The sequence below is a fragment of the Camarhynchus parvulus genome, chromosome 2 (assembly GCF_901933205.1).
Source record: "Camarhynchus parvulus chromosome 2, STF_HiC, whole genome shotgun sequence".
Lineage (NCBI taxonomy): Eukaryota > Metazoa > Chordata > Aves > Passeriformes > Thraupidae > Camarhynchus > Camarhynchus parvulus.
Window position 1 is genome coordinate 66227146 of NC_044572.1, and position 12210 is coordinate 66239355.

At 47.1% G+C, this 12210-nt stretch overlaps 1 protein-coding gene across 1 annotated transcript in view; it reads right to left on the reverse strand.

Moving 5' to 3' along the window:
* BMP6 (bone morphogenetic protein 6) overlaps nt 1-12210 on the reverse strand; it is an 87461-nt gene that overhangs the window by 1320 nt on the left and 73931 nt on the right. The window contains exons 3-6 of the mRNA XM_030971273.1: nt 11199-11347; nt 9837-10034; nt 2072-2148; nt 45-155 (exon numbers count right to left, since the gene is read on the reverse strand). Coding sequence (XP_030827133.1) covers nt 45-155; nt 2072-2148; nt 9837-10034; nt 11199-11347 — 535 coding nt within the window. The remainder of the gene's footprint in view (nt 1-44; nt 156-2071; nt 2149-9836; nt 10035-11198; nt 11348-12210) is intronic.

Consider the following 12210-nt stretch of genomic DNA (forward strand, 5'->3'; position numbering starts at 1 on the left):
CAAATTCACCTGGTGCTTTGGCACTGATCTGCCTGGAGACTTACCAGAGTTTGTACAATGGCATGATTGGTTGCGTTCATATGGGCGTTGAGTGGGAACGAGCACTCCCCATCACAGTAGTTGGCTGCATAGCCTTTTGGAGCGATTATCCAGTCCTTTTTAGGGAAACAAACACAACGTGGTTCAACAGACAACTGCACACAATTAAGAGCAGCTGAAAATTTTCCACTAACTTCTTCCTTGAGGGTGAAAATGTGTTTTCACTGAAACTGCTCGGGTTTTAGTTGGGTTTTTTAAATTTCTTTTTGTGTGCCACTTTTTGTGCGTCACTTTTCCATGGACACACTGATTTTAATGTCCAAAGAATGATGCACATATATGTACAGCTCAACTACCATTACCTAAGAGGGCTTTACCCCTAAAACTCTCATTGGGTTGCATTGTGGGGATTGTGGTTTGGAGGCCTTTCTATCCAATACTTCCTGCAGGCCCTCTGGCTGAAATACCTTTCCTAGGTTGAGTCACAGGCACAGCTGGTGTCCCTCAGAGAGGGCCTAGCTTATACACTCTTATAGAGGGATACTACTCTGCTAAAGACACTGTGGGAAATCTTGGCTGCTTAACAGGTTCTCCACATCTGCCAGACTCCTAAAGGAGGGGCAGGACAGCCAGCCTGAGCTGTATGAACAAGCAGGTGGCCCCAGTGGCAATCTGAGTGCCATGCTAGGCAAAAAGGGGACTCTTCACCAAAGGAAGCTTGTCCACTGCTGACACAAAAGAGCCAAAGGGAAATTAAAAGCAGCACCACGGAACAGGAGACACTTGGCCTCCCTTGGTGTTGGGCTCTGCAAGTCACCCTGCAGAAGGACATACCAGCAGGTTTCATGAGCATGTATCTCTTAGGCAGTTTCCACTCTACCTGACAACCACCTGAGTTTGCCTGAATTTTGCTACAGCAGGGCTGAGCAGCACACATTGTTGCAGTAGCTTTGCTAACCAAGTTTGTTCTGAAGGAAATAGCAGTGCCCAGCAACTGCAGGGGGGCTCTACCTTGCCTTGATAATTTTCCTACAAAAAGTAGGACCTGGATTCCAGCTCTTAAAGTGAGCCCTGCTGGCCTGTGGCCTTCCTCTGGCCACATCTTATCTTTCTGCAACTAGAATGGTGAAGGCAGTACCTTCAAGATCATGAACTTCCCAACTGGAATCCACTTCCTGCCCAAAAGTAGGGCAAGTAAGATTAAGGAAGAGGTGGAATGTCTCTGCTCAAGTGAAAAATCACCCATAAGTAATGGGGAATGGAGTCAGCACACAACCACAGTTGCAGCTACTGGGCTGAAGTTGACACATGAGCTACAAAAAATGCTGCTATCCCAGTAGCTGAGAGAGGACTTGCATGTGTTGAGTATTACAGAAGCAGCAGGGACAGCCCTGGCATCTTGAATTATAACCTGGTAAAAACATTACCTGATTGAAATGGAACCTCCCTCACAAGTGCTGAATGAAGGAATTTAAAATAAATAAAATAAAAAGAGAAAGTGAGGGCATTCTTTGAAATATGATGTTTGTTTGCACTATAGCCTGGTCTTAAATAATTTACTCTAAATGACTTTCTGGCCTCATGATGTTGCAACTAAACTCAGTCTTCAGTCTACCTACCGCAGGCAGTGCTAATTGTGGGGCAGGGATTGCGGAGGATTTCAAACAACAGCCAAGGTTAAAATCAGGGTGATCACTAGAAAAAAATTTAGTTAAAATCACTGCTTAACATCAGATTGTTTTCCTTATCATTAGAGGTACACAGATATAAGCCCTTGCCCGTACCGTGACTCCCATGAGTGACAGAGAATGACTGTATACTTGAATCCCATAAAGTATCAAGCTTTCTCTGGGTCTTATCAAATGTCACAACTATCAATATTTATTTGCCCTTCTCTGTGACTGGTTTTAGTGAGGAGGCACAAGGGACATTTTAAAGCATAATGGCAGACTCGAGTGGAATTACCGTGACACTGTTTAGATAACATTTCATAACAAAATGTCTGGTTTACCCAGAGAGAAACATCACACACCTGCCATCCCAAGTCTTGGAAGCTAACGTAAAGCTCATGCTTTCTGCACGCTGTTTTTAAGTCACTGCTGTTGTAATCTGTTAAAAGAAAAAGAACAAAACAAGAATTTAGAAAGTAAAACAGGCTGAGCATTGCTGGAGGGCACATCTGGCCAGATGTGTGCATGCTGTGGGCTCAGCAGCGAGAAGTGACGAGCTCCCTCAGCAGCTAAAAGGATAAGGGTGTTGAGGGACATCCAAAGCAGGGCTGAAGCTTTTAAGATGCCTGTGGGAATGGAGGAACCCAAGTAACAGTGACTCAGTTATACTAACTCAGCTGTCTTTAAAGTGCTTGGAAAACATCTCCAGTAAAACGACTTCTTAAAAATAAATCTACTTCAACCCCGCATAGGCTGCATCCCCACCGAGTGCTCACACTCACCCCACTTCCTCAACTCCCATTTCTGGCATGTGCAGCCCCAGGTGGGGAGCTCAAACTGCACACACTCACTGAGAGAGAGAACTGCAGCCCCAGGAAGGTTAATTATCACCTTGTGCCCCTGCACTAGTCTGCAGAAGTCCTCTAACAGCTAAGGTGTCCCATAGGCAGGGAAGCCATGTCCTTGTTCCTCTCTGTACCTTACCCCAGCTTGTCCCACACATCTCATGTGACCCATGGCACCACCTCTGCCCTTAGACTTTTACAAACCATGCCCTGAAAAACACATTTCTCCTTTCCATAAACTGCTTATTTGTAGATGACACAGCACTTGACATGCTCTCACCATTCACTTGCTCCTTATTGTCAATAAAGTGGGGACACAGGATGCAAAGCCCTGACCAAGACCTTCTCCCTTGCCATGGCACGATGTATGGGGATGTTTCAACCATGCAGGAGCTGCTCCTGATGATCCCACAAAGTACAGCTATTGACAGCAAGTGGAATTTCCCGTTTATATTTGGAAAGAAAGGCAGCTCAGCATGTGAACACCTGAAACCACAGTGAGCAGAGGAGCTGAGCTGTGACAAAGGGGCCTTTCACCTCCAGGTGGCTGCATAGATCCACCCTGATGAGCAGTTGCTGATTTTGTCACACCTCAGGTGACGGCTGGACCTCAGCAGAGCAGCCACAGAAACCACCCTTGTAGCAAGGTGACTTGGCCACCAGCCACAGCTGCTGATCCTGTGCTTTGCACACGATGGTAGGCATGAGAGAGAGATGGCAACAAGCTCAGCCAAGCAGCTTGAGAGCCCAAGTCACCGCCCATGTTTTCCTCCCATGCTTTTCCACAGGGACCTTCTCCTCCCTCACAGCTCCCATTTGCAAGTAAAGGCACTCCTGTCAGCAGGCAGATGCCACAGGCTGATGCCCCTGCCTCCTGCTGCCCTAGATCTTTCAGCTTACCAGCCCCCTGGTGCCTCTAACATGGCTTGAAAGGGCACCCTCCCAGTGCAGCTTTCCCCAGATGCAGCAGCTGGGATAGAAAAATATTTTTAGTGATTTTTTTCCTTGGCTCTGAATAAGCCTTTCTTTTTCTTCCCTCCAGCACCATTCCCCCCACCCCCCGCCTCCGAAGTTTGGGAACTACAAATGCAAATATTTATTCAGAAGAAAAACTATAATACTAAAAGCACATCCAACTGACATTAAGGGCAGCACAGCAGTACAGCTGAGTACAGTTAACACTGAGGGCTGAAAAAACCCTACACCTCAAACCCAGCTTCCCAACCACCAAAGATTAGAGAGTTGTTTTTAGAAGCAGTTGGGTTTTAAACTCTGAGGATTGCATTTCAACCTTTGAATAGCTTCACTTCAATCACGGATTTAATCAGGTGAGCAGAGCTGGTTAACAGCCTGCTGCAGCACAAACATTCGCTCTTCCAGCAGCACGCGGCAGCGAGAACGGAGGCAAGTCTCTATTCAAGCTTTCCATTTTCAAACCAGACATACCCAGAAGAAACCAGGGTGTGGTGGTTTATTTCAGATGAAGCTTCCCAGTCCCTGGCTCAGCCCAGGAGCAAATTTCTAGCATGAGATGTTTTGAAATGATTTGGTCATAATGAGGGGGAAAAAAAAGAGATGATGATTTTAGTGATCAACGGCTTTCATTAAAACACCTGAGAACACAACTTCATTGTTCTTCAATGGGATATATAGATTGTTTAGAGGAAAGCCATCTATATTTGACAGTAGAACTGATCTATTCACAACTGAGTGGGTAAAATGCTGCTACAGTCCAAATCCAGCTACAATTTACCCAAATCTGCTACAGGAAAGGGGAGAAGGCAAGGGAGGCAGAGAAAACAGGAGTGGGAAGGAAGGCTGCAAGCAATCACAAGTTTAAGAAAACACAGGGGTGGAAAAAAGCTGCCTAACAAGGTACACCAAGCAGAACATGTTATGAACGTGTCCTCTCTCACACTACCCCCAAAACCTCGCCTCAGCTCACTGGTCAGAGTCACCTGATTCACACTCTGCATGGAGCCCTGGCTGCTCTCCATCCAGGGCAGATGCAGACAGCTCTACCTCCTCACTTGCCCAGCCTCAGCCTTTGCTTTTCTAAATGTCAACACATTAAACATCCCCTCTCCCTAGCTTTACACTCTTCCCCGTTTAACCCTCACCCCAAGATCCTCTGCCCTCTTTTCTTGTTATGTGTTTGCCTACTATGCTTGCTTTATGGAAGCTATTTTAGCCCAGCTTTAGGTAAGTCACAAACCTTTAAGCAACTCCTTAGCAGTGGCTTTCTGAATTGGGGAAAAAGATGCAGCAGTACAGATGCACATAATCATGACCCATTCCCTACAGTTGGGGGCTCAGCATATGCCCTACATTGGGCCTACATCCTGAAATCCCACCAATTATGGGCCTGAAAAGAGGAGGAATACACAGAGTCACAGGGTTTTTGGCAGTGAGCTAAAGCTCACTGAGCTACTGAAGTTGGCTTCCACAGCACATTTTCTGCAAAGCCTGGAAAGCAGCATCAGCCACCCCAGGCCAGTGTGCTCAGCTGTTTTAACCCAAATTGCCACTCAGGGTGGTTTGCAGTGCAAGCTCCAACTGCCAAGAGGCGACAGGGATGGTGTCCCTTCCTGCCAGCCTTGCAGCAGGGAGCCAGGAGGGCCAAAGGCAGACAGCCTGCAGAGGGGAGGTGCTGTAAACAGCTGCCACACTGCCATGGCACAATTGGCAGAGGTTGCTCGCCAGAGGCCTTCAGCATCTCTGAGAGTTTAGGGAGCAGCTTTGGGAGCTCCTGTAGGCTCATTGTGGGTTTAGCAAAACTGTCTCTATTTTTTGCCCTGAACATACCAATTCAGAAACGCTAACTTGGCACTTAAAAGACACTGCATTTAATCATGCTGCAAACAATTTTGTCTAAAACAGAGATTCAAAAAAAGCTCAAACCCCTAGTTCTGCACTTAAAAATAACTCCCGGAGCAGCACAGTTGAAACAGCACAGCTAAGACAGTTCGTCTCTGTGGTGTGTTTGCACTGAATGTTGTCTGCCTTCACCAGGACCCAAGTCTGACTTTCTGCAAGCACAGATGTTTCTCTTAAGGCTGGACATTGGCATGTGTCTTGCTGAAAAGGGTGAGAGAACAGCCTGACCCTAATGGTCTTCCTCCTACAGATACTTATGCACCCACCTTAGATTTCCTATAACCTCTCCCACATTAAGTGCTGGCAAAGAACATATAAATATTTACTGGGTCAATCCATCTGAGAACACCCTCGCTGCTCCCAAGGTGCCAGTTTACCAAATTCCACACAGTAATTAATTGCTTCTGTGATTCAAAATAGCTTTGACAGAGGTCTCCAAGGCCAGCCCCTTCTTCTTGGTGTTTGACTTTGGTGATTTGTCCGGATAAAGCTGGTGTAAACTGATCACACAGTTAATAACAGCCCACTTCACATGAAAGTGATCTGCCTGTGTGGGAAGAAGGGGAGATGTCGGGCTAACGTGAACCCACATGTGAAAGCACACACAGAAATGCTGGCCACGCTTCTGCATCCAAATACCGCACTGAAGGAAAACTATACTGGAGGGAAGATTGGCTGCCAGATAACAAAGTTTATTAACAAGGTCCTTGCCATCACAAAAGCATGTGGCCTTATTTGCCTTCAGTGTTTGTGCAGGCTGCCCTTTGCAATATCTGGCTCCTGTACACTTGGGGAAATGTGTCTGGTTCAGTGCGCATCTACTGGAAGGAAAGGCCGCTCGAAGGGCCTCTCCATTTTTCATGGAGCACCTCACATCACTCCAGGGGGCATTAAAGAGAAGGACCTGAAAAGGGACTTGGCTTGAGTTTCATTGAGAGCAGCGAGTGCAGCCCAAAGTCAGGCATTTAAATTCTCCCCATGAGGAAGGGCTGACAGGAACGGATGTGCCTGGAGGCTGACTTGCAGAAGAGAAGGATTATCGCCACTGGAGAAAGAGATAGCCCTGTGCAAAACCCATAAATCATGGAGGTGGCTGAAGGGCAGAGGTTCACCATCTGTTATGCTGGACAGTCCCATCTCTTTGTTCAGCTGGAGGGTCAGCATGAGTCTGAGAGCACGAGCTCAAGCCACTGCAAGATTCAGCTGAGCCAGGGCCTCCAGGCCCTGCAGACAACAGCAGAGAAACACCTGCGGGCTCCTCCCACCCACCCTGTCCCTCCGTGTCCAGGGCCAGACCTGGCATGTGACTTCCTGCCTCAGCAGATGAAAATACTCTCTTTTCTTCCTGCTCATCCTCCTTCTGCACAAGAATTGAGGCTCCAGGAATGCACTGATGCAGGACTCTATGTCAAAGCAGTTTGTAACCATGGGGGTTGCTCAGTTCTGCTTTATATAAGCCAGTGATAATTATGTGTTTATAATACACGGAAATAAGCATTCTTGGCAAAAAAATACAGACCATTGAGAACCTTGTGCCACAGACACAGCCTTAGCATCTGAGCTCTTGGTACTGACTGCAGGACAACTGCACACCAAAGGGAGCAGAGTGGGGTCTCTTTGAGTCCCTTTCCCACACGCAGCAGCATTCCCTCACCTAACTCCCTGCCTGCCCAGGTCGAATACCAGGCCCACAGCACACTTTATGTGCTCCAAACTGATTGAAAGAGTTGCCATATCTAGACAGTAATTGGGGCTTTTTAAAACATACTGCCCCAAAACAACTGACAGCATCTTTTGGGAAAGGGGTTCCTTTTTGGACTGAAAAAAGAAAACCCTGTGTACTGATTAACACAGAGGAAGGAAGTTGCAGTCTACAAAAAAAAAAAACCATCAAAACTAAAAACTGCCTTGCTCTGCAGAAGAGAAACTGCTCTCAAGCCCTGGTAGGGAGCACCAATCCTCTTTCTTGGGGAAGAGCACTGACCAAAAATCTGACAAGATCTGAGATACAAAAGAGATGATGCACGGGCGAGGAGAGGCACAAAAAGGAATGGCAGCATCCCAGTTCTGCACCCAGAACTTTGGGTCCAGATGCATCAGGGCACCCTCAGAAGAACTAGGCAGCCTTCAGGATAATCCCTGGGCTTGCCTTCTGCTTCACCCTGGGGCAAATGCTTCCTCAGCCCCACCATCCATCAGGATTTTTTTATCCTCCCAGGTTAAAAAAAAAAAAAAGAAAAAAGCCCTGTGATCTCTAACACTAAAAACACTTTTTGGTCATTGGTGCCTCTTGGGCTGTTAAATCAACCACTTCTTAAAGAGAACAGAGTCTGAGAGCGTCACACTTAGAAAGGAAAACAAGATGATGTAGTCTCTCTTTTCTAAACACAGAAACCAACCAAATATACAACTTAACTTTAAATTCCCCTCCTTTTCCCTGCCTTAAATCTACAGTCTCAACTATACTTTGTTGACCACTGTGCTGCCAAATTCCAGGTTTTAAATTAAAGCTGGCCCAAAAAAAGCCCTCGAGACCACAGAATGCCAGCTATTTTCCCTTTTTGTCATTTTAGAATTTTATGACCTGATGTGTGGTGTAGTCAAGAAAGCAGCAAAGTACAAATAGCCCTTTTTGCCCAACAAATCTGCTCCCTCTGCGGCTTTGAGTCACATCACCTGATTTAATAGTGTGAAAATTTTGTTTCAGCACTGTGAAGTTTGCAGAGCCAGGGAGAGAAAGCTGGAGCTTATCCTGACTCCAAGTGCCACTAGCACCACAAAACAGCAGTGCAGCACGTAACTTTCCCAAAGCACCGTGAATGCATTAAAAAATTGGCTCTTGTGAAGGGACCACAGAAGCTCAGCCTACCTAAGTGGGAGAACTGCCTGCATAACAGCTGGGCTTATGACACCCAGCTGAATAAACTACCTGTGCCCTTGGCAAGCTCATCATGCAGGAAAATAACTCAGCAAGCAGCTACGATGCCCAGCTGTAAAACTGCAGCGCGGAAACCTGAAGGGGGACCAAAGTAGGTCTCGCCAACTTAGATCCACAGAAGGTGTTCCTTCTGTGGCAGATGAGATGATAACTCCTCCAGAAATGCCATGCTGGCACTGGCCAGCCTCCCCCAGGGAGGTTGGGCTGCAGAACCGAGTTGTTCCCCCTGCCCTTAAAATCCACAAAGGACATCTCCCACCCAGCCAAGCCTGGCATTTGCATGGCATGTCATGGGACCCACAAGCCATGCTGCAGTGTGCACCACAAGGACATGCAAAGGCCACCAGTGGCCAACTGCTGTTGGCACACACTAGCCCAGAGGGCAAGGCCATCACCACAGTGGGCTGGAGCAATTGAGCTGAGTCAACACATGGCCATGTACAAACCCTGGCTGCCAGCCCTGGAAGGGCTCCCAGCCTGGCTCTGCTCCCTGCAGTATGGAGCCACCTTGGGATCAAGCATGGCTCACCCACAACCCAAGCATGCAAGAGCAGGGAGCAGCCTACATATTCTCACCAGCTAAGCATCAGCAATGCTGGTTCATCTCCCTTTGCTGTGTTTGGACACAGACTAAAAAATACAACTGCCTCTCTTCCTTGGGGCATAGTCACTTCTAAACATGAGGAAAGTTGAGATACTATAGGAAACGAAGTGGGCAGCATAAGCAAATTAATCAAGCAACTTGGAATAGGCTGAAATGTTTCAGAGGAAAGAAGGTACTCAGCGAATGATGGGCTTGTGGTAATGGAAAACAGACAAGACTTAGAAGACAGAAAACTCTCAATTTTTGCCAAAATGTCATTGTTACTCTATTGCCCCACCGGCCCACAACAGAACTCACAAGGCTTCTGTACAAAACCTGCAACATGCAACCTCTCCACAGCAAAACTTCTTTGTCTGCCTGGAAAGGTACTCCACCATGTGTACACCGATGTTCTCACAAGATTAAAAAAATAAAGCATCTCATGCTGTTCTTCCATGTTTTTTCCAAAGAAAACTGAAAGAGGACTCTGCTGGGAATGCATACGTGCAACACCATAAATCTCCGTGCATACAGAGATAGTCTCTGAAATACTGCATTTCACAGGGCATAACTCTAGACAAATACTGCATAGCAAGCAACATACAAGCACAAGAGTTGTGGTTAAAATATCTCACCACCTTGAAATCAATGGATGCAACTCCACATGGGGGTCTGGACTCCACGCTGGATTCAAGGGGACTCCTGAAAGTTTCATTATGTGAGACTCCTCTCCTACAACCTTGCAGATGTAACCCACTCCCCCAAGGAAGAGCATCCCACCTCACAACCCCCTTCCTGCTTCTGCCCTTCAAAGCATCCAGAGCCATTACAAGACATCATCCCAGTTTGAGCTGCATGATTGATTACCCCTGTTCCATGATTACCTGTGACACTGGACACCCTGGAAACGTCCTGAGTCTGGGTGGAGCGGTTCCGGCTCTGCTGCCTGCGCCTGCTGGTGGCTGACCTCGTGGTGCGCAGGTGAACCTCGCTCACTTTGAAGAAGGCCACCATGAAAGGCTGCTTGTCGTAAGGGCCATCTCGCCCTACCAGCCCTGCTTCTCTAGGGTTTACACTGAAACCTTCAAGCCAAACAGAAAAGGGAGAAAAGTTAAGAGAAATGGTGCAGTTGCATTTCTCCTTTCAGCAATCAGTGCCTCCTCTCTTCTTGCTCATACTCCTCTTTAAACACCAAACATTCCTTTCCTGCCACCATGACCTATGGACATTTTTATGACAGCTCTCCACCCATGCTGGACAAGACTTCACTGCAGCATCTGGTTCCTTGGTTCCCCTTTGGCATCTCTAGTCCCATTTTGGCAGTAAAGCTATATAGATAGATATGTAAAACACTGAACTTGATGTGTCATGACATCAGTCCTGCTGCCTGTGAAACACAAGCAGCAGACATGAGATTAGGAGATGTCTAGGGACAGCAGAGGGCAAAGAGATGGTGTGCTTTTGGCAGGAGCACAGTGATGGGCTCTCAGCCCAGCTGAGAAGGTAGAATTTGGCATTAACATTTCCTCAGGGAGAAGTGGACAGCTCCTCTAGTCTTACTTGACATCACAGGTGTACTAAACTGCAGAATGAAGCAATAGAAAAAAACAAGGTTGGAGATGGTTCCTATAGAAGACAGATGTCAGTCACCTTCTGCTCATCTAGATCCTCTCCATCGCTTATCTTCCAATTTAATGCTCTTTTGCAGTCTCTTCTTTCTTTTCCACCTTTCAAGTAGGCTGCGAAATGCTGCTATTACAGCTGCCCCACACAGCAACCACAAAGTTTCTCCAGCAGTGCTCCCACGTCAGCTTTGATGAGATCAACAGCAGCCACAGCAGCCAGGACAGCTGACATAAACCCACACACGGAGGTACATACCTCTGCCTTTTCTCTTCTTCTCATTCCCAAACCTCACCCCACATGGCATCCCAGTTCCATGCCCCCTTCCGCCTCCAACCCAGAAACTGAGGCCCTACCGAAAGCTATCTCCACCAGCTGGTCCTGGTACTATCTAGGGACAGCTGACTTCATTTATAGGGAAAGACATGTCCATCATGGGACAGGCAGGAACCAACAGCTCACCACCTGTGCCCTCAGACATCCTGCTCCTGGTGTTGGCTGCAGCTGCCTTAGGAATGCAGAGTGCCCACCCTGCCTCATCCCAGCAGAGTTCTGCTAGCACCACTTCCAGACAGAATCCAAGAGACTGAGGGGTGACTCGTGCTACCTGGCCCATGACCTACCATCCCGTGTCACCACGCTCAGCTGCAGTCCCATGTTGTGCTGGGGGTTCATCACCCACATGTTGCTGGTGGCAGTGACATCAAACTCCAGCCAGCCCTCCTCCGATGCCCACACCGCCCGTGTGTCCAGCAGAAACAGGTCAGAGGCCCTGCAGAGAAGGGGAATGACAAGACTGTGAGGTTGGGGATTCTCTCTCCTGGCTTTTGCTGTTACAGAAACAAAATCTGAAATAGTTCTAAATTATGTTGTCCAAAACAAAACAATGTCTCAAATCTGCCTGTTTGTATCCAGAGTTTTGCCATGAGTCTCACGTACTTCCACTTCCATGTGAAATTCAGGATTACAAAGGTTTGCATCATTTTCTAAGATAGAGGAAGGCAATCCTACTCCTCAGGGCTGTCCATTTCTCCACCAGCAAGGGATGAGTAAGGCACTCTTCTTCCTGAAGAGTGTACAGCTACCCCTGACATTACTTCATTCATACGTTTATTACATTAATAGCCACTGGAACCATCAGCATGACCAGGCATTCTATGGCTTTTGCCATAGGGGTGTCATGGTTTGAGCTCCCCACACACAAACAATGGCTTACTTCAACTGACCAAAATAAAGCGCCAAAAAAACAACTGGCCAAGCATCCAATAGTGAAGAAAAATGGACCCCTAAAGCCTCTAAAGACATTTTTCTGAGGCTTATCAACAATGATTGGATGCCTTGCTCCAAGGCTGCTGGTCGTGCACCACCTTCATGGGCTTCACCTTCAGATGCTTTTAAGTCAATAACTTTTTTGCAGCACCAAGTACTCACCCAAACTCTATTCAATAAAATCAGCTGCAGAAGCACCCAGAGAAATCCCATGTATATTTTCTTACTGCATTAGAGATGTAATTTTCCTGTGCAAGAAAGCTACAATTCCTACCTTTTACCTGTGGTCATCACCACAAATGGATACCAGGTGTCAATCCCATCTTCATATCTTTCCCCCCTGGATTTTTTTTTTTCTAACATATG